The sequence below is a fragment of the Lobosporangium transversale genome (assembly GCF_002105155.1).
Source record: "Lobosporangium transversale strain NRRL 3116 chromosome Unknown BCR41scaffold_28, whole genome shotgun sequence".
Taxonomy (NCBI): domain Eukaryota; kingdom Fungi; phylum Mortierellomycota; class Mortierellomycetes; order Mortierellales; family Mortierellaceae; genus Lobosporangium; species Lobosporangium transversale.
The window spans coordinates 251849-272947 of record NW_019029006.1 but is presented as its reverse complement, the minus strand read 5'-3'; the positions used below and the strand labels follow the sequence as shown (position 1 = coordinate 272947).

Below are 21099 nucleotides of genomic sequence, written 5' to 3'. Positions count from 1 at the left end.
TCGTTCTATTCAATTAATGCGGCATTATCTATCGTTAAATGCAATTAAATCTCTCGCTCATTCAATCTAGGACTAGCCGCTGGAGACTTGTTACTTTTAGAGTATAAAAGGGTTCGATACTACCACCATTTATTTTTTCTTCTTTACTCAGCTCTCTAACTCTACTTCAGTCCCACTACCTTCACTTTTTTCAGCGAAAGTACAATCTTTACGTATCTTTCGCATTCAATCTATCTTGATCTCATTCACATATTTATAAAAATGCAGTTTGCTCAGTTCACCATCTCTACCCTTGCCCTAGTCTTTACTCTTTTTGTATCGACTGTTCAAGCAGCCAAATACCCAGTCCGATCTGGAGTAAAGCAGAGCGGTATTGCCACCTGGTTTGATGGTGGCCATCTTACTGGTGTAAGTAATTGTAACACATAAAATTTAAACAAGTTATTATCATTGAATTAGAAAACTAAAATTTCTATCGTATTTATCTTTCCAGGCTGCTTGCTATGGTGTGCTTTTGGACCAAGATGTGAATGCCCGAGATTCTTGGCATATTGCTGCAATCAAGATGTCAGCCTATGATGGCGGACTTCGAAAAGCATGCTTCCAATGCGTCAAAGTCACATCCAAAAAGACTAAGCGCTCGATCATTGCACGCGTCATCGATGATTGCAGTAGCTGCAAGAGCAAACATGTCGACTTGACTACGACTGCATTCAAGGCTCTGGCTCACCCCCTCAAGGATGGTGTAGTCGATATCTCCTATGAATTCGTCCGTTGCCCTAGCAGTGGCAAGTGGCCCAAAAATCCTCCTGTCAAAAAGCTGTAAAACATCACAAAAGGATCAGCCTGATGTTTTTTTTTTTTACACATAATTTATGAGAAAAGACTGGCTCTTTTTTCCTTTTCCCCTTGCATATAATCTTTTTGTATTTAGTCAGCACATCAATTGTTCATGATATTTCTTTCACATTCCTTCACTCATTCCTTTTTTTCTTTAGTTTGCATTTACCTATACACGACAGAAGAAGGCCTCAGTGCTTCTCAAGCCTCCCATTTTAAATATCGTTTTAAATAAAATTGCCACAAAGAGTTAATGATTTATGGAGGGTTGAGAATACATCAATATGCTCGATGGCTGTAGTGTTGATTTATGGAGCACAAGAATAGGAATCATAAATTGATGTTTATTAAGGAGCAGTAAAGGTGAGTAAGTAGAAGAAGTATGGATTATTTGATGACTTGGTGGGCTATGATACATAAAGCAATGAAATGGAAAAAGATTAAAATAAAATAAAATAAAATAAAATAAACTGACAATCAACTCTAATATGCTTCAAATGGGGATTGTTTGTCCAATATCCTGGGGCATGTACTGAGGAAACATCAAGGGTGTAACAATCAACATGACGAAGACGGCCATTAACAAGATAAAGAGTACGCCATACGTCCACGACACAGCCCGACGCTGTGCTCGGAGCCTTGAAGAAAAGATCGGAGGGCGGATCTGTTTGCTCGGGCGCAGCCAGAATAGCATGGTAGAGTGCCATCGATCAATCCAGGGAATTAAACAAATCGGAAATAGTAAGAAGAGGATGACGTGACCCATAATAAAGTCGCAAGCGAACATAGACATTTCAATGATCTTGCACACATACTCCCGTAACGGCTGAGATATAGCATGCGTCCCCAATCCTCGGCCATGCCATTTACCTGTCCACCACGCCCGATTCGTTTCATCATGCTTAAACTCTCGTGTCAAGAAGATTGTGATCAATACTTTGAACACAAAGCGCTGAACTGAAATGGCAGCGATGATGCCCAAGACTGCATGCGATCCGTTCCATGACTCAAGCGCCCAAAGCGCCTCAAATGAGCCGAGCAAGGTCAAGACTGCGATGCCATGGGCTATAGCCGCCATCACAGCTCCAAACTTGATACAACACATATTTACCAGGGGGCCCAGAAGAAGAGAGATGAAGAAGAGGCCTGCCAGGACTGTGGCGTTGACCACAACAGGGCCTAGGGCAAAGACTGCAACGCGAAGTAGTCCACTGACGTAAATAGCCCCTCCATTGCTATTGACGCCAGCAGGGAATGACCGGACAAACATATAGCAGACCACGCAAATGGCGAGTTGGGCAAGTGGAAGGATAATTTCAGAAACAAGAATGACCCCAAACCTGGCTTTGGGGATGTCGCCTCCAAATTTCTCTGAAGGGTGACCTAAGCGCTTACGTTTGTATCCTGTGATACGAGTTCGCATGGTGCGGCAATACGAGATCCAGGATGATACATGCGTCCGTGAGTTCCCTCTCGATAGCCATCTCAGGAACTCACGGTAGTCCAGCAGGAATTCTGTAAAAGAGAACTGATGCGGATTAAAGAGGAAAGGCGAGATCACGAGAGCCAACACTGAGACCCAAAAGTACAATAAATGAGGGACCCACATGGTCAACGATGCAAAGATCAGCATCAATAAAAGCCTCATCCCCACGTAGAGCGAAGGCCCAGCAAACCTTGAATACAAGAGCGAAAACGGGGCTCTCGTTGTTGCGAAACCTCGGCCAGTGGCGATGTAACGAGCACCGCCGAAGGATAGGTTGGTCAGAATAGAGTTTGCGTATATTTGAGTTACGAAAACCTCGAACATGGGCGAAAAGGACATGAAATGCTTGCCAAGCCGAACTAAGCTTCTGGTAAAGCCGCGCTCCATGAGCTCTTGTAAGAACAAGGGCAAAAATGCGACAAAGAATATAATGAAGATCGAGAGGACACAGCGCTTGATCCAGTCATATACAGGCACTAAGTTGACACACCCAGCCTGCGCAATGTCAGCACAAACCTCAACCGACGATGACACGGAGCCAACAAATAGCATCGAAAGCATAAACAGCTGGACAGCAAGCATGATAAAGATGTTGTTGATATGAAATCCAGGGTGTGCATAGTAGAATGTCAGGAAACGATCCAAAGGTAATTGTGTTCCAAGGTAATAGTATTCACGCGACAACATCTGTTCTCCCATGCCCGTGCCGATTTTAGTGTTAAAATTTAGAATTGAGCCAAAGCCAAGGTCGCGTCCTTTACCGCACTGGTAGTATTCGGTATGTTTGATCCTACCACCGCGTTGGAATGCAGTCATTCCAGCATAGATATCCTCGTTCAGGTGAAGGCCCTTCTGTGCCTTACTAACGCCTAATAAATAGCATTATTTTCTATTAATTATCGATTGGTTGAACAGAATGAAGACAAATACAAACAACATATTTTACATTCGGGATTTTTTTCTTTCTTCATACCTCCGCGAGTCGTCATGAAGATAAAGTTCAAGAAATCAGGATGACCGTAGTGAAGCTTCCCACCAATTTTAGCCATCATACGCTGAGTCAAGGTCCCAAAAGTCTGCTCCTTTCCAGCAGCAACATCCCCGAGGACGCCAATATTCTCCGAAAAAATGTATTCACGAGCACCAACGATCGCGACAGGCTCAGGGATATCTTTCGATGTGACCTGCGGCGAGTATGGTGAAACTTCTGGCATATGCATCTGCTCAAACTCTCCTAAGACGCTGCGGATCTTGAGAGCCTCTTCCAAATAGTTGTCTTGATTGGCATCGACCAACTGAATGTATTCACCGCGTGCGAAAATGATGGCGTGGTTTTGATTGTCAGATTTTCCATCGCCTAGAATAGGATTGCCTGGAAGTCTTAGTCGGAAGCGTGGCTTGCGTTTACCGTCAGGCATGAGCTCGCACTTCCCATCAATCAACACAGAGTACACAATAGGCTCTTCTCCCTCAACCTCAGATGGACGTTCATCAAGGTATGCGATCTGTAACTGGGGATAAGTCTGAAGCAGGAATTCAGCGTTCTCAGCTTCCTCTTTGCTGAATTTGGTATATCGTTGCATTGAAACAATAAACTTGAATTTTTGCTGAGAGAGCTTCTCAAGTTCGCGCTCCAAGCGATCACCATTACCACCGAATTGCTGTACAATTTCAGGGTTCTCGATACGGTAAAGAAGCTTGATCGCCTTTGAATAGTTCATAAACCCAGAAACCGTACGGTACAGGGTTTGTGCACGAAGTGATGCCCAAATTCGAGTGCGAAAAGTGAACTCGGGCGTGGCAGACTTGAACCCAATACTATAAAATGGTAGGTCGTCGTTGTTGTTGTTGGGCTTTTGCATATCATGGTGGTTTTCTTTATCGCCTTCAGTGCCAGACAGCCCGAGACTACTAGCAGCGTTATACATGGACGACTCCTCAACTAGAATCTTAGTATCTCTCACAAAGTTATCCCACTCAACAGGATGTAACTGTTTAAGGTATTCTAGAAGTGTCACACGTGTATGCTGATCTTCTTCCCTAATAATCTCTTTAAGCGAGAGAAGGGTCTTCTCGGAATAATGAGGAACTAGGACTGTAAATGTGGGCATCTCTTCGACGGGAAGAGGCTCAGGAATAGCCGTCGACAGGGAGTGAGCGAAAAAGTTGATACGACGCTCAGCTTCCGAACAATGTGGGTAGAACTCAGCTTTGATCGACGAGTCTTCTTGAGCTGCAAAAAACATCGGCGTCCTGAGTATCGTCTTATTTCCATTTTCTGACGGAACTTGCTGGTAGAGCAGGCGCTGGACATGCTCGATAGACAACAGATGCTCACGGTACATAGAGATGATAATGGCGTTCCAGACCTGTGAGCAAAGAGTCTTGGGCTTGTATTTGATATCCATGTCTGCGGTAGCGAGTATTTTAGCATAGATACGCTTTGGCAAGCGAGAGAATGTGTTGCGCCACGGAGTCCAAACCGAAACACCGAGCTTGAAGGATAGGGAGACAGAAAAGATAGTATTCCAGATAACATACCAGAGATAGGTATCGAGGAAAAAGAGCACTAGATCTACCGCGAACATTATAGCCACAGTGAAGGCAGGCATGATGGAGCACAGTGCTCCTCCCAAGTATTTATCTTGGCAATTGGGAATACGCTCTGCATATAGGGCTTTCAAAGGGTCCTTGAAGGAGCGAGCAAGGAAAAAATATGACTCTGCTAGCTTGCAGCCGAAGATAAGGCACCAGAGGATGATGGAGAGCGCACGATCAGAGCCTTTGAGTTTTGGATACGACGCAGTGAACGCTTGAGATGCTAAGTTTCTTCGGGATGACTTGGAGGAGCTGCCAAAGAGCCGATTGGATGGAACAATTGCAAAAACAAGAGTCGTGATCAATGACACTGCAAAGTGTATGATGCCAACAATCTCAGCAACACTACCCCTGCGATTAAAAAAACAGATATAGACCGCGGGCGCCGCATTTAAGAGTAAGACGAGGATGAGCAATATGAGCCGCTGAATTAGCATCGCCGAGTTATACCAAGTGAGGGGGATGAACATAAACTCACAGAAGACCCCTAAAAGCATGATTAATGCTGCAATAGCCCCACCCAGCGCAACAATCGTCCACCGAACTGCGGGTTCGTCTGCGTCTTCAGCCATATACAGGAAGGGGGCATTATAGGCAGTGAAGTACCAGTACGCGACGAGGTGGATGATCCAGATACGTGTAAAATTGACTGCCAAATGAAGCCATGTCCTCTTCTCACTATATGTTTTCCTAAATGATGACTCCCAGTCAACTTGGTTTAGTGCATTCCACCGCTTGGTGATATGAATATCCACGAGGCGCTTGCTGTCCCGTAGCCGGATACGCTCGATACCTTCAGGGCTCCAGAATGCTTGATTGATATCATCGTAGCCGATTACTGTGCTGTGATCACGCTCTCGCTTCACATACTTCCCTCCTTGCACCTCATAACCCTGGTCACGGATGAAACGATAAAGCGGCGACACAATGGTACGAAGGAAGTAGCCCTCTGGAACAGGATTAATCATCTGTTGGCATTCAGGTGACAAATAAAAATCCTCAGCACATTTGTAGATGAAGCACAGACATTCGGGCAGAAATCGGATTTGGGACGCTTCTCCCCAGAGAAGGAGGTAGAGTGCCACCTGGCGTGCGCGATCAAAATGAGACATACGACTCATACGTGCTTTCCATTGCTGCTCCGCCATCGCTAGGGAATCGTGGGTTTCAACATGGGCGGCATCAGGTTGTGGCACCATCGAGCTGCAATCGATCTTCTTATTCTTGCCGGGCGCTGAATGATAACCCATGTAATCATCCAAGTCCAGTTGTGCAGCAAAATACCATTTACGGTAATTGGCGTTCTCTCCTCCAATATAATCGGCATGAATAGTTGTTAACGCCAAAGTAGGGGACATTCGGGATGCTCTGGAGTCCAGCATGGTCAAGAAGGCTTCTGATTGGTTGCGCATGTTATCTCTCTGAAATCCAAATTTCCGTGTGAGGTCGACCATGATGCCATCAATTTCCTCTTGCGTTAGTGGAGCGCCCTTCTCGACCGTCCAAGAAGGATATGGGTCGGGTGGCAGATGTTGTGAGTTTACATAGACATTGTTGCTGATGGGAGAATCGTCGTAGTGGTATTGTTCACTTATCAGAGGGCTTTTTTTATGCTCAAAGAGTGAAAGTAATGCGTCAGAGGAAGGCGAATATCCCGTATAGCGACCGTCATCTGGTCCTCTGAAAGGCCCAAAGAGATCAATGTCATTTCCTACCATAGCACCTGAATTAGGTGATTGGACAGCATTTGAAGGTGAATTACTGAATGTTTCTGAATCTGATTCTAGAGGCCCGCCTATGCGTGTCCTACCCTTGCCAACAATTGGGTCTCTGCTGTTGTTTTTGCTGGTATTGACGAAGGGACGGGCTCGTATGTGCTCTACAGCATCCACAAAGATTAAAGAATAATAGATAATGAGTTAGGCAGCGCTTTTCTATGATGTAAATGATTGAGGTATGATAGCATTAAGATGAAAATAATTTTATGTGCCGCCACAATGTATGCATGGAAAAAAAAAAAGTTCAATTATCAATAGCCAATAAGATCACAGAAGAACACACAGGAAAAAAAAAGAGGAACTCTTGTAATAGAAGATTGCTCCTCTCATACGTCAGAATAAAAAAAAATACAAAAAAAAAACTCACCATTGCTTGTTCCTGAGTCAGCATGGTGGAAAAGCGAGTTCTGTGAAGAGGATAAATATATTGTGTCCCGGTAGTTGGGTATACCATGATGCGAGTACGGACTTTCGTCTTCTGAATCTGGTACGTTAAGGTTTATTCCAGACTCGTGGCTGTTGAATTGATTGGAGTGGAAACGCTCTGTGCCTGCACCGAGCGGGGGTTGCTGCTGTAGCGACTCACGGAGGGGGCATGAGTTGGATGGATTAAGATTATTCCTTAACTGGTTTTGTGGAAAAGCATGGCTTGCATTAGTCCACTGGCCAGGCTGACCAGGTGGGTGGAGTGAATGCTGAGGTTGCTGAGGCTGGGGTCGCGCGTGCGATTGATATGTCTGTGAAGAGGAGCCACCAGGTTGGAGACCATCTTGCTTTATTGTGGCTGGTGGAGGGCTTCTCTCAGTTGGATCCATAGCCGATGGAAGCTTTAGGGTATTTATGGTTGCCTTTTAAGACACTGTGTTCCTGTTGAGAAAAAAAGGAGGTACGAGCAATTTTGGGTGACAGGATAAGGTCAGGAAAAAAAAAACAAAAAAAAAAAACTTATCATCATGCCTGACATCAGTGACCTACGAACGGCTCAATAAATTTAATAGATCTTTCCGTTGAACAGAGAAATGACGTCTACATCGTCTACATACCTTTCAAATTGCTTAGGCTGTTGTGCCGCTATACAAGACGATGGAGCGTATTGAGGGGGCCCCAGGGGTACGGATATTATTTTGATAAATGCTAAGCGCGGCGGCGTATGTGTGCAAGGCTATTGTCAATACTTGATGGGTAAACTAAATTACGAATAAAATGACAGCGTGAGCGTAGTACCAGATGATAAAGTGTGGAAGCAATAATAGCGCATACAGAATAGTAAAGAGGGGCTCGTGAGGAAGGTAGATCTGAGGATGAAGAGAAGCGAAAAAGAGATGCAAACGAGCTAAGCGCTGGTTAAGAATAACAAAGAGTAAGGAATAACATTAACTGGATGAAGGGAAGGGGGAAAGGGAGGAATTGCAAATCGCCGGCGCTAGTAGGTAAAGTGGAATGGCTGAAGAAAGATTTGAAAGAGAAGAAAAACGTGTTAAGGATGAGAAAAAAGCTGTTGAATATGATGATGTATGAATAAATATTGAACATCTATTGTCCGGTAGAGGTTTGTCAGGGTCAGGGGATAAGATAAAAAATAAGCTTAAACATCATGAGAAACACAGAAAACGCCGCCTAATTATAAACGATTAGTTGTTTAGGCCCACTTGGATATCTTCTTGTCTTTCCTTTTGAACGCCCCCAAAAAAAAATACACATTCTCCAAGTAATCCGAACAACCGAGCAACAAGACAAAGCCATCTTGAACTGATTAAATTATCAAAACTTAATAAATTCATTCACATTTATCACTCGTGACCAGTTTGCTTCCGCTCTTTAAGAAACATCTATGTTAGTCCTTGAGAAACAGATGGGCATTTCGGAAGTCCACATTTGTTGAACAAGGTAAAAATGTATATACCAACTTGATAAGCTCCATGTACATGTATAAATTATATGTCTAACTTATGGATGAAAACAACTTGGTACCCTTTTTTTAAGTAGGTTGACATATTGACTTGTCGCTTTTCGAATCAATTGTCAGCATTTTACTTTTCTCAAAGAATAAAAAGACTATAGTAGGCACCTAATAGATTGGCATATTTAAAGGACTTGTACTGTTGCGAATTTCGTCTAGCTCCTAATACCTTGGGCCTGTAACTCTTGCCACCAGTTGATTTGGTCCCTCTAGAAGCCCTAATCAATAATCGATTCTTTGATAGCGTATAAAAAAAAGTAATAAATGCTGAAGCGATGTGGTATTGCGTTCCGCATTTAATCATCACTTACCCTCAATCTTTAGTTGTTTTCCACGTACATTCCTTGCTCAGATTGCTCGTAGCAATGAATGGTGTAGTGAAGAGAGAAAAGGTTAGCAGCTAATCAATATACGGCTGGTGTCTTGTGCCTAGTAAATGCCAAGCGAATCAACAGCTGTTGGTATCTTGTGTTTTTTATTGGCTGTTTGCTTTGCTGTGTATGGGCGTAAAAGGGAATCCCCGTGTGCTCTCTTGTTGTGCAGATCAGGGCACTTCCCAAGATTCCTATTTGCTGTCCTTAATTGTTTACAACTGATTATTAAAAATTAATTATGAACATGCCTGTTCTATTTGCACATGACTGTCTGCCACAGAAAATCGAAAATCAGAACACATTTGAACATCTGTACACCTTATATGTATATACTTTCAGCAAAGAAAAAGCAATGGTTTTTTTTTTTTTTTTTTTTTTTTCATCAAAAATGAGGCACATGGAGTCCAGTCGTCATGCCTACAGAATTTCATGAAGAGACGCCACCTTGCAAAAAAAATTTTGATGCCATACCTGTCGAGTGACCTCCAATACTCTAAGTCCTGCCGTACACATGTTGTTGGTTAAATGGGGAAAGCGCTCTCATTGGTGGTGCATTTTGACTGCGCAAGCCCAAACTGACCTCCTCTCATATTTCCATGTTACCAATTAACCCTTACTAACAATACTAGATCGAGATACAGTATCATTAATGCTTTGAACAAAACCAGACTGACGATCAGACTCTGTCTATTACTGTCATATTGAAAACAATGTACCCTTATCGCATTCTCTAATCACCCGGATGCATTTGCAAACATCAAATAGATCTACGAATTCTCTGGCGCTAATTTGCCCTTCCTAGATGTCCCCACATCTTGATACTTAGCATTTTTTTCCGTCGTCCACGCGTCAAACAATATTTGTTATGAAATAGACTATTTTTATCCTTAAGTCGATTTAGACAACCACAAAATTGAAATAATTTCATTTACGAGCAAAATCATCATGGTGCAGTATGCTTCGTCTTGCGATATTAATAGAGCAAAGGCCGACTGAAGCGCGTTACCTTGCTTCTGCCTGGCTCTGGATCGCACAGCTATCAAGATACAAAGCTCTCTGCCATTATCGCAAAGATCAGCTCTATATCAGGGGGTGTAGTCTACCAGCTTTGTAGGATCCATAGGTCCTTTACTGAAACCAGCGGACTGTAAACGCGACGCAATTCTCATGGGCCTTGAATTGAACACTATCCGCGTTTATCAGGTAGGAAGCCAGCCACAATGAGCATGAGTATTAAAGCTACAAATGAGTACATAGTAATCAAAGCAATGATTTCCTAGTTATCACCATAATAATCTCTAAGGCTTGTCCAACTCTGAACAACAACAAATTTATGAAAACATTCAAGAATGCTAGTATCTATCCATTGTTCGGTCCAACTGTACCTAATCAGGAGACCCTGGGTACGAAATCACTATATAGAGCAGTGCGCATCAAGTCATCAATGCCTTCAAGGGTTATTCCAACACTTTGACGTTCTTTGACGGTTACAAAGACACAAACGACAACAAGGTAACTATGGATGGTGGGCCAGACAAGGCTCTGAAGTCAACCAGTTATAGCTGGTTGGAAAGAATTATCTATGAATGGCCATAAGAGGTCAACTAGATTATAGACTCGTTCAGAACTAGGCTAAGAGCACTGTCTATCCCATGAGTGTTAAGATGGATTCCTACAAAAAAGAGCGACTCACTTCCACTTGTCCAGCCACTTCCCCTACTAGGTGCTTAATTCTAGCCCATATCTTACTTCAACCCCATCTGCAACTTCTTGCAAAGGCATACTGCCCTTTCTAAGCCATGTCGCTTCGAATTAAGCTGCCGCAACCACTGAGAATCAAAGAACATTATTAAATACGACCTACGACATGGCTCCTGGCGACGAGGCCAGCCTCTATAGTAGGGCGAACAATTATGAGGGCCCTCCTTCTGTCCATATCAGGAATTCTCTACATGTACAGCCCATATTACATAGCATTAAGAAGAAGACGCCCCCAATCTGTAGCTTCAATAGCATAGTCTAGTTTACAACTTCAACCAAATACCTGATCAGGGACTCGTCTATTAACCTCCACGTCCCAAGCACGGATTCCAACACAAGAGGCATCAGTGCAGGCGCTAACTCCAACTACGATAGAGCATTTCCAGTTTGATGTTGTGGGTAGCCTTTGTTGTACATGTAACTTCGCATTGCATGAAGTGGCTTTGTCTTTGGAAATTGGAGAGTATTTTGCCACACTCAATTCGTGTATCATTTTTTCTTTCCTTTTTCCTCAATTAAATAAGCAAAATGGCACGTGACATCAATGGTTGAAGAGTACATCCGTTTATGTAGAGCAATGGATACAAGGAGCAGTCCTCTATACATCCATCAGATAGAATATGTATCAAGGAATGGAGGTGACAAACAAATAGTAGTGAATCGACATTGGAGGCGCACCATCAAACAAAGGCTGAAGGGATAATAGAAATTCAGGATGTCAATAAACGTATTATTGGTGAAAGGCATGTGGGCATGTTGGATCTAATAAGTGGAAGTATTCGGATTTACAGACTTTTATCACCGAAAGGGATCGTAATCAATCCGAAAGAGCAGCCAAGTTGATATTATATTTCGCTCAGGAGGGCAGAAGCGGAGATTCGGCTTTTTCTTTTACGATGAATGTTTTATCGAGGCGCTGAGTTTGCATCAGATTTATAGGACTACATCAACTATTTACTGGAAGAAATAAACCCTGGTAGGGCTTCAAGATTTTTATAGGACAGCAGAACTAACATCAATCTCCCACCCGCATCTGATTTTTGTCATTAGTTGGCTGTTGATCTCTTGAATCCCTCCCACGCTCATGAGCAAAAGACCCACAAGTTGAAGAGACTCGTGCAGTCTCCCAACTCTTACTTCATGGACGTCAAGTGCCCTGTAAGTGTAGCAGCATGGAGTCCAACTGGAAAAAACACTGACCTTTGGGAAGAATCCCCTTTTTTTATTGAAGGGATTTATTATTCGTTTTCCTGGGATCGACAATGTCACAACACTCCGAAGGATTTTTTTTTCCGCCTTCAGATATTCCAACAAAGAACATGGAGGCAGAAAAAGGATGCTTAATAAATTTTGGAAGTTTTAGGAGCTACTGCGGAATTTTGGTCGTCTTTTTTTTATTTACGTTACAGTTCAGGAGTCGGATTCAGCGCACTGTTCTCAACATGCAAATATTGACGTTCGAATCTTACTCTTTTGATTACCATTTTTGTTGTTATGCGTTTTACAGGGATGTGTCCAGATCACTACTGTCTTCTCGCATGCTCAAACCGTTGTCATGTGCTCGAGCTGCGCCAACGTTCTCGCTCAACCCACTGGAGGTATCACTCGTTTGACTGAGGGTAAGTTGAGGCATAAATTCTTTTCAAAGGGCGGATAATGACTGTTGTTATCATATCAGGAGCTCACGCTTGAGCAAATCGATGTTCTAACTTTTTTTGTTATGCTATAATATTTAGGCTGCTCTTTCCGCCGCAAGCAGGCTTAAGCACTTATTTTTCAATTTGAAATAAAACAGCTGAAATACATGCATGCAAGCTTTCTCTTTTTCTAAAAACCAAAATGTGAATAGTTAATCATTTTCCAGTTTTTTCGGTTCAGTCAAATACAATTGGTAAAGATTCTCTGCCACTCTATTATATTTGTCCACAAATGGCGGGGCTATTTACTATTCACGTTAATCTGCAAATACCTCATCCTTTTGGGGTTGGACATGCATGACATCGCTTCGCCCAGAATTAATTTAATGGTGTTCAGCGCCGGACATTTAGTTATAAACAACCTTATGCGGTACTTTAAGCGTTGAATCAGAACGACCACAAGAACTTGACTCAGCCTCAAGTGACAGATCACGTGCAATCTTTGGGCCTCGGAAAGTTGTGTTGTTTTTACAGTGATCTATTGTACATTTTCTTTCGATTACTTTCCTAGACACTCGTAGCGGCCATCATGAAGACGTCAACCATTGTTGCAGCCACGGTTGGCGTATTAACTGTTGCCACTATTGGCTATGCTATATATTTCGATGCCAAGAGACGGAACGATCCTGAGTTCAGGCGCAAACTGAGTATGCATTATACTGTTTCAATGAATTTCAACCAGTTGCAATGAATCTTTGTGTCACTGCTTTGGAGGAATTACTATCTTTACAATTGCCTCAGCGCTTTGGATAGATCAATATGTTTGCGACAGGAGATTTCTAAAATTATAGGAGCTAATATTGGGCTGCTATGATTCATTAATAGAGAAGGAGCGTAAACGTGCACAGAAGCTTGCTCTGGAGGAGGCTAAGAAGCTGTCAAACAGAAGTGCACAAACTGTCGAAGAGGCATTGGCCAGTATCAAGGATGAGGATTTCCCAACTTCTATGGAGGAACGTGAGAAATTCTGCATGGAGCAGCTCTCGGCTGGAGAAGCGCTCTTCACCCGAGGTAACAACTTGTGCAAATATAAAGGCAAAACGAGAATGCATGATGGTAACCCCATGCTTATGTATTGCATATTTTTGCTGAGACACAATAGGCCCACAAAATTATGCACAAGCGGCAATATGTTTCTATAAGGCTTTGAAGGTCTACCCCGCCCCTGCAGAATTAGTGATGGTATATCAAAAAACTATCCCATCTGAAGTCTTCACTCTTGTGATGGGCATGCTTAGTAAGGATGTAAGTAGTAATTGGTGAAAGCAGGTTTTTCTGAATCAGTGCTCCTACTATACAATGAACGGACATTATTTAATCAGCATTACGTTCGTTATGGTATGGTAGGTTCAAAGTAAACAAGAGAAGTACTACACTGTCTTCCCTCCAGAGGACATGAATGTCAAGGTTGATGAGAAGCCTGAAGGTGTTACAGCGGATGGCCAAAAGGTGACGCGACGTGGCCTAGTAGTGACCAAGGCTTTTACTGCAGGACAGGCGATCTATTCTGAAGTGCCTGTGATCAACTCTTTGGAGCCATCATTGGAGGGTAGCTTTTGTCATTACTGTCTGAAAGAAATTGTCCAGGAGTCGGCCGTACCTTGTTCCAAATGCAGTCAGGTTGTATTTTGCTCTCAGGATTGCAAAGATGCGGCATCACAGGAATTTCATAACATTTTGTGCACTAAGAACTCTGAGGATGCAGACAGTCCAGAGCGATCTTTGTATGAGTACACCAAAACAACCAGGAATCTGGTACCAGAAATGCTCGCCAAATTCTTGGTTAAAATGGTGCATGAGGAATCCATGAACAGTGGAGCAGAGTACAACTCGTTCGATCACATGGAGAGGCTTCGATACTTGGAAATTCCTCCTTCTGATGAGGAAGAAAAGGAGATGGAGCTTCTAAAGGTGGCACTTGGATCAAATATTCCTGGTATCGACGAATTCATTACTGCGGAGCGTTATTTGCTCATGAAGGGAAGGTTGCTTTATAATCTTTACGGCATCTCAACTTCTCTCGATACCGACCGCACGATCAAGGTATGAAAGAAAAAAGAAAAAAGAAAAAAAAAACTAAGAGAAGTTGTGAATGTTGAGATTCAGCCTTTTGACCTGTTTATTATATGTATGCTTGTGTAGTATTTGCCTGAGAGGCAGCGCAGTATACGTGATGCTCCTATTACTGGATCGGGACTCTACCGAGTAAGCTCATACCTGATGCACTCGTGTGAACCTAACACCAAGATTGTATTCTCAGATCATGACCACAAACTCACAATTGTGGCGACGAGAGACATTCAGGCTGGAGATGAGCTCTTTGTTGGATATATCAAGAATGGCAAACTTTCGACTGAGCAGCGTCGCCTAGAGTTATTCACCAAGTACCGCCTGCAATGCATGTGCCCCCTCTGTGAGACCACTGACTAAGACTATCGATTACAGAATAAATAGAATCGAAGTGTATTTTTGATAACCGTGCGTTGATTATGACGAACTGATCTTTTGTCCTGTTGCATTTCAGCACCATTTCCCACCACTCTTACATCATGGAGTACCAATACTTCCTCATCGCAGTTGTCATCCTTATTCCTCTGGGACTGTTCAGCATCTTCAAGAGTGATCGGTTGGAAGGAGCTCACTTGATTAAGAAAACATCCTTACCGGGGGCATTTGGTAGCACTGCTTCCTTAAAATCAAAAAAGAAAAAGTCCAAGAAAAAGACCAAAAGTTCTACGACCACACAGACCATTGACAGCGTGACTAATCAACATGAATCGGATGAGTCAGATGTGGAGACCAACGTCACCGTAACGGGCACAGAAAAAAGTAGCAAGGATTCTCAAACGCCTGTTAGCAAACTTCAACTCTTACCAAACAATAACAATAACATCACTAACGCCATTAACAAAAACACGTTATCAAGTAGTAAAAAGGACTTGACATCTCCCATTATCAATTCGCAAGCCAACAGTGCAATCAAGTCTACGAAGCCATCCTCTGTTGAGAATTGGAAGAAGCAACAGCAGGAGCAGCGAAAGGAATTACTTGCGAAACAACAGGAGACATTGCAATTCGCGTCCGCAACTGCAAAGAACGCACCACCATCATCAGTCGACTCTTCACTTCAAATTACTTCAATTCCAGGTCCTGGTACTATGGGAAGTAATAAGAAAAAGAATAATCGCGGTCCTGCTGCCTCTGGTCTGTCTCATTCTGATTTCCCTGCACTCTCACGACCAGCAACAGCTCCAGCTCCAGCTCCAAAACAGCCTAAGCAACCTAACCAAAAGAAAGAAAAACCTGTAAAGAAGCCAGAGCCAGTAGTGGCTCAGCCGCAAGCGGAAGAAGAGAACAAGGCTAGAAAGCAGGAGCCTGAGGAAAAGGAGGAAAAAGAGGAAGAGGAGACTGAAGGAAAGGAAATTGAGGAATTTGATGATAGTGACAAAGGACCTGCTGATGATAAAGAAGATGAGTGGACTACCGTCAGCTCGACACAGTCAAGATCCGGAGGCATCGACTTTAACAAGCCTATGGATCCATGGGTACTGCAGCAACAACGTATGAAGCTCGAACTTATTGCATCTGCTGATCCTCATGCTGAGCAAACAGAGAAGTTTGCACGTGTTCTATCTATTAAACCGACTGTCCAAGAGGAGCGGGTTCACGAAGCTATTCCTGATGGTTTCATGACACAGAAGAGTAAGTAGACAAGCGACGATGTTCAATATGCTAGTTTGCTGGACAGGAGGCTTCAATTTGAAGAATATCATTGTTTTTTATTTTCCTTAGCACGAGCCAGTACGTCTGTAAAGACTAGTCAGTATCAGTCTACTGAATCGAGCAAGAAGCAGCGGGAGAATCAGGCAAAAGCAGCTAAGAAAAAGGAGGAAAAAGCTGCCCAGGATGCAATTCAGGAGCAGAGACGCCTAGAACACATGCGACAAGTTAAAGCGGAGAAGATGAAGGAGTTTTACCGTGCGCAAGCGCGTAAGCAAGCCCCAACTGTGTCTAGATGGGATGTGTCCAAAACCACAGCTCCGAAGAACTCGGCAGTGAGCGATGATAAAGGATCGCTTGTTTGGGATTAGAGCAGTAGTAGCATCGTGGTCACACCAATAAGAATAAAAATGCTTTTACAGGAGTATATTTTTTATTTTTTGTCTTTCTTTTTATTATTCTTCTGATTCATAATTAAGCGAATGAGCGGTTCAGACAAGGATGAAGCAGAAGACGCTGTCCAGCTAGTTCGCGAACCGGTATGTTTTACTTCACAATTGTCTGTGCTGAAAGAGTGAAGGAAGGAAGGGTAGGACATTTCCCCCTAGCCAAGTGTTGTATTTCGCCCTGTGGCTCGGCCCTTCGTGTAATGGAGTGGCATGGTCGCGGTACAATAGCATTAAGCTCCGAATCTTCAAAGCATTAATCCCTTCGCAACTCCATTTTGTAGATGGCGTCTATACACCCTCTTCAACCCAGGTACTAATCAGCACCAGTGAAATGGACAAGATGGAAGATAGCATTATGCAGGACAATGCATATTATAAAAGCTTTTTATTCATGAGTTGAACTGTACTGAATGGCTGACAAGAAGAGTCTTAACCACAAAAATAAAATAAAAAAAACCCCCCCATTGCTCTTTATTTGTCTATATACATTGACAAAGCGGAGGCGGCGTCAGGAAGCAAGGAAAGGGTATCCCAATAGAAGTTCCAACCACAGCGAGAAGGCTATCCAACTTTTCGTTACACACAAGTAATCCGAATCTTTTGACAGGATCGAGGGATGGTGGCAGTATCAAGAGAAGATCCAGCACATCTTCGCATCACAGTAGTAAGAACCATGATTGCTAAGTCTTTATGGTAAATAGTATAGCTGAGACTGACAATAACAAGAAATAGCACTACTAAAACATCATAATGAAAATTCCAAATTTGAAAAAATTCCAAATTTGAATAGACAGTTTTAGTGTTGTTGGAGAAATCGGAAGCCCTAGCAGGCAAGCGACCGACAGGGGCAAAAAGGTAGGAACACGTTTTTTCAATACTCAAGAAGTGTTTTGGCGTCAGATTAATATGGCTCGCCGATTTTTTGTTTCCCTGGACGTTAATCCTTTAGCAGACAGATATTGTGTTGTTAAGCGATGAGGACGAACAGAAAGGTACGACGGCATCATAATAATGGCGGCTGCTTGATGCAGGTGTCACCAGAAAATCAGATATTTATCTCTTTCGTTTGTCCGACAAAGGATTATTAGTTGGTGCAATGAAGCGGAGAAAGACCAGTGTTTCGAGCAAAAGCATGCTAACACCACCAACAGACCAGATAACCTCATCTACATCAGTTGTATCACGAATGAAAAAACATGTGAGTTCAGTTCAGGTGAGGATGCACATTTGAGATCGCGCTTGAAAGCCTTTAATTAAGACATATTGGTCCGTATTCGTTTTCACTTATTAGCTGGCATCATCATCAACATCATTACCGTCATCTGGACCGCTATCAAAAACAGAATCTAATCTCATTGCTAGCTCAGAGTTAATACCAGTGGCGCCAGCAAAGATAGCAGCATCATCTGTAGCCCCAGAACAAAGTATAACCTCTGTACCGAGTTCTCGTGAGAATATACCTCTACCACCTGGTTCATTATCTGAAAAAGTTCTACGCTTAGGGATGGGGACATTTCCACAGGCTTCTATTAAATCTGTGCGCTTGGGGAGCAGAGTGGAGCTCACTTCGCCGGGAATGATGATTCAATTTGGTCCAGATCGGCTCATCCTCACCATTGATAAAAACATAACGAAAATATCTCACGAAAATATCAAGTGTGTCGAGGTACTAAAAAATGGTTAACAAACCGGCGCTAGGTTTCTTGGGCAGAGCAAATATGTATTACTATTCTGTTGCTAAGTCGCAGTATCTTTCCGTCAATTGAAAAACATTAATACAGTACAATATGAATGGAAAACCTATTATATTCGCACTCCAAACTAAGGAATCACTTCCGCCAGAATCAGCGTTGGAACCATATTACGATCCAGATCCAGGACTTCTCTCAGGAAAAGCACGCAAAATTGTATTGATTAGCGATGCTGATGCCCAAGACTTTGTGGAGTGCTGCAGGCGCCTTGAACGAAAGAAGATTCCAATGAGAGAATTGCCGTACGTTTGTGATGCTTAAGGTTTTAGAAAGCATGTCACTCTATCATCACGAACAAGCTGAATCGATGGCTAATATGGATTTTAACTGACCCCGCTAGGCTTGACATCGTGGAGAAAATTCTCGTCGGTCATAACAAACGGTAAGCAAAAAAAAAAAAAAAAAAAAAAAAAAAAAATAATAATAATAATAATAAAGAAAAAAAAAAAGCTCGATGTAATCCTACTGAAATTCCAACGTATTGTTTGTATTATTTTCTATTTCTTCGATAGGCACATGACTAAAGAACCTAGTTCTTCGGCTATGATACCAGCTAAAGCACAAGGGCAAAAGAAATCAGCCGATGAAACGTAAATGACTGGAATGCTAAAAAAAGGGGAGAACGAGGTAGTATTGCTAGATGATGCAAGCCGACATTCACCATTTTTCAAATGAACGCATAGGTTGTTTATGTTTCCGTTCAAGAGCAGTACAAAGTCAAAATCAATAGCAGTGCGTGTTGATGATATGTCCCGTTTAAATGATGATGAGTTTTTGAACGATACCCTAATTGAGTTTGGTCTCAAGTAAGATTTTACAGGCGGAGGAAACTATGTCTGGCATTGATTATAGTGAGCCAACTGACCCGAGCATTCTTTCTGACTATCTTGACTAGATATATTCATGCAAGCGTTGAAAATGAGAACCGGGAACTAGCAGATGCGACATATATTTTTAATTCATTTTTTTACGAGCGGCTCGTCACAAAGTCAGGGTAATTCAGCTGTTTAGTATCGTTTCATGGCGGCACACATAGTGCTTTAAATATATTTTTGTTCATATTATTTTTTCTTTATTAACTATGATGGTACTTAGGAAAGGGATCAACTATGAATCTGTCAGGAGTTGGACCAACAAAATCGATATTTTCTCCAAAAAGTTTATTATCATCCCTATTCATGAAAAGTAAGCAAAGAATGAATTGATTCAATAGCCTATTGTTCAAATATTGGGACGTTCAATTGATAAAGCAATCTTTTATTATGCTGGTATTAGTGTGCATTGGTACTTAGCTATCATAAGCAACCCGGGGCTTTTGTTGAGTACAGAAAACAGGATTGATACGGATGCTGATATCGACACTACACTAAACAGAAAGGATGAAACACTTACTTCCTTATCATCATCGCCAAGCTCACTCTCAATTTCTGAAACCCTTTCTACAACGTCGGGAGAAGCGATGCGGACCAATCTTCTCCAAGATATATCCTTTTTGGCATCACCAAGGAATCGCGCAAAATTACGTGTTGATGACGAAAGAGAACAAGCTGAAAGATTACCGCGGTCTTCTGCTGCGGCATGGGTGGATCCAGAGAAGAAGTAAGTAAAAATGGGGATATTGGCTAACAACTAGCAAAATCGACATTGACGTGTATGAGCAACTCCATTTACGTTTGTTTTTTATTTTATTTTTTGTGCTTGCTCTTTCTTAGACCATTCATTATAGTTCTGGATTCGCTGGGTAGCTCCCATCCTTCAGTTTTTAGAAGTTTGCGACTGTACTTACAGCAAGAACTGTTGACGAGAAAGAATATTGATAGGGCAATTGACTCAAAAGATGTTCCTGGAAAATTAGCCAAATGTCCCCAGCAAGAAAACTTTTGCGATTGTGGACTGTTCTTGCTACATTATGCGGAGGTGTTTCTCAAACACCCCGATGCTCTTCTGAATGGTATTTTGGTATGAGATTCACCTTATATTTGCGAATAGGCTGTGTATATACAAGTGGTAGGTCAGCCAACTCACAGGCTCCCTCCTTTTTCTGTCTTTTTTACATATATGGCTGCCTATGAACAGAACAAAAGCGATGATATGAGCAATTATTGGGCCGTGGGAGATCTAATGCTCAAGAGGGAGAAATACCGTCAGATTATGATTTCGCTTGCTGAGCAGTACAAGGCATACTTATTTTCACAACAACAGATCGAGAAAATTAAGGAATCAGGTTTGCATCGTGCTATTTAGCTCGAAATATAGATTGTAAAGTAGGAGCTGTTGCGAGTATTAACAGGAAAGGAAAGATACAACAACACTTAACTGCGTAGTGACAGACACAGCAGAGTATGCCTCACACTGCGCACTTTCATGTATTATACACTATTAAAAAGTCATAATGGCTCTGCAAAATATTAGTGCCCTTTCATCATGATCGTTTATACTAGGCAGATGGATGGTTTGTTCTAGATTGTTTAATTTGCCAAGAATCTCGCTTCCCATGTTTTACCTGGTCGAAGTTGTAAGATTTCTTGATAATGAATATAAAACAAGACATGATCTATAGATTGACAAGATCGTAGAGTGCATGAACTGGTTGTATGACACGGACACAAATATTCCGCGGCTAGTGGCAGTGCCGATAACACATTGTTGACATTGATATCAGGTCTGTTTGCTTCACCATCATTC

General features: G+C 42.4%; 6 protein-coding genes across 6 annotated transcripts; 5 read left to right on the top strand and 1 right to left on the bottom strand.

The window, feature by feature from the left end:
- Positions 1 to 159: 159 nt before the first annotated feature.
- On the top strand, positions 160 to 1084 carry BCR41DRAFT_387781 (RlpA-like double-psi beta-barrel-protein domain-containing protein-containing protein). The gene is made up of 2 exons (XM_022027928.1): positions 160 to 408; positions 494 to 1084. The coding sequence occupies exons 1-2, from the start codon at positions 262 to 264 to the stop codon at positions 824 to 826; spliced, it is 480 nt and encodes a 159-aa protein (XP_021879652.1). The 5' UTR covers positions 160 to 261; the 3' UTR covers positions 827 to 1084.
- A 249-nt stretch (positions 1085 to 1333) lies between these two features.
- Positions 1334 to 6642, bottom strand: BCR41DRAFT_308257 (glucan synthase; the record flags this gene model as incomplete). The annotated part of the gene is made up of 2 exons (XM_022020904.1): positions 1334 to 3195; positions 3300 to 6642. The coding sequence occupies 2 exons, from the start codon at positions 6640 to 6642 to the stop codon at positions 1334 to 1336; spliced, it is 5205 nt and encodes a 1734-aa protein (XP_021879651.1).
- A 3561-nt stretch (positions 6643 to 10203) lies between these two features.
- Positions 10204 to 12562, top strand: BCR41DRAFT_381449 (40S ribosomal protein S27; the record flags this gene model as incomplete). The annotated part of the gene is made up of 4 exons (XM_022027308.1): positions 10204 to 10239; positions 11848 to 11955; positions 12305 to 12416; positions 12534 to 12562. The coding sequence occupies 4 exons, from the start codon at positions 10204 to 10206 to the stop codon at positions 12560 to 12562; spliced, it is 285 nt and encodes a 94-aa protein (XP_021879650.1).
- A 461-nt stretch (positions 12563 to 13023) lies between these two features.
- BCR41DRAFT_308463 (MAS20 protein import receptor-domain-containing protein) lies at positions 13024 to 14924 on the top strand (the record flags this gene model as incomplete). The annotated part of the gene is made up of 5 exons (XM_022020913.1): positions 13024 to 13141; positions 13320 to 13505; positions 13597 to 13739; positions 13842 to 14537; positions 14637 to 14924. 5 exons carry the CDS (start codon positions 13024 to 13026, stop codon positions 14922 to 14924), a joined length of 1431 nt encoding a protein of 476 aa, XP_021879649.1.
- A 61-nt stretch (positions 14925 to 14985) lies between these two features.
- On the top strand, positions 14986 to 16639 carry BCR41DRAFT_357047 (hypothetical protein). The gene is made up of 2 exons (XM_022024793.1): positions 14986 to 16196; positions 16287 to 16639. Exons 1-2 carry the CDS (start codon positions 15044 to 15046, stop codon positions 16583 to 16585), a joined length of 1452 nt encoding a protein of 483 aa, XP_021879648.1. The 5' UTR covers positions 14986 to 15043; the 3' UTR covers positions 16586 to 16639.
- Positions 16640 to 16906: 267 nt separating this feature from the next.
- On the top strand, positions 16907 to 20752 carry BCR41DRAFT_357046 (hypothetical protein). Its single transcript, XM_022024792.1, has 15 exons — positions 16907 to 16973; positions 17161 to 17327; positions 17454 to 17518; positions 17613 to 17655; positions 17743 to 17861; positions 17955 to 18329; positions 18445 to 18656; positions 18755 to 18796; positions 18927 to 19004; positions 19098 to 19220; positions 19310 to 19408; positions 19510 to 19599; positions 19690 to 20013; positions 20127 to 20373; positions 20491 to 20752. Exons 1-15 carry the CDS (start codon positions 16945 to 16947, stop codon positions 20656 to 20658), a joined length of 2181 nt encoding a protein of 726 aa, XP_021879647.1. The 5' UTR covers positions 16907 to 16944; the 3' UTR covers positions 20659 to 20752.
- The last annotated feature ends 347 nt before the right edge of the window (positions 20753 to 21099 follow it).

Bases quoted from the DNA above. Each gene is read 5' to 3' on its own strand.
- BCR41DRAFT_387781 (XM_022027928.1), top strand. From the start codon at position 262: ATGCAGTTTGCTCAGTTCACCATCTCTACCCTTGCCCTAGTCTTTACT. The intron at 409-493 runs GTAAGTAATTGT...TTATCTTTCCAG, and splicing joins ATGGTGGCCATCTTACTGGT to GCTGCTTGCTATGGTGTGCT.
- BCR41DRAFT_357047 (XM_022024793.1), top strand. From the start codon at position 15,044: ATGGAGTACCAATACTTCCTCATCGCAGTTGTCATCCTTATTCCTCTG. The intron at 16,197-16,286 runs GTAAGTAGACAA...TATTTTCCTTAG, and splicing joins TGGTTTCATGACACAGAAGA to CACGAGCCAGTACGTCTGTA.
- BCR41DRAFT_357046 (XM_022024792.1), top strand. From the start codon at position 16,945: ATGGCGTCTATACACCCTCTTCAACCCAG. The intron at 17,328-17,453 runs GTAAGAACCATG...AAATTTGAATAG, and splicing joins CACATCTTCGCATCACAGTA to ACAGTTTTAGTGTTGTTGGA. The intron at 19,221-19,309 runs GTAAGATTTTAC...TATCTTGACTAG, and splicing joins CTAATTGAGTTTGGTCTCAA to ATATATTCATGCAAGCGTTG.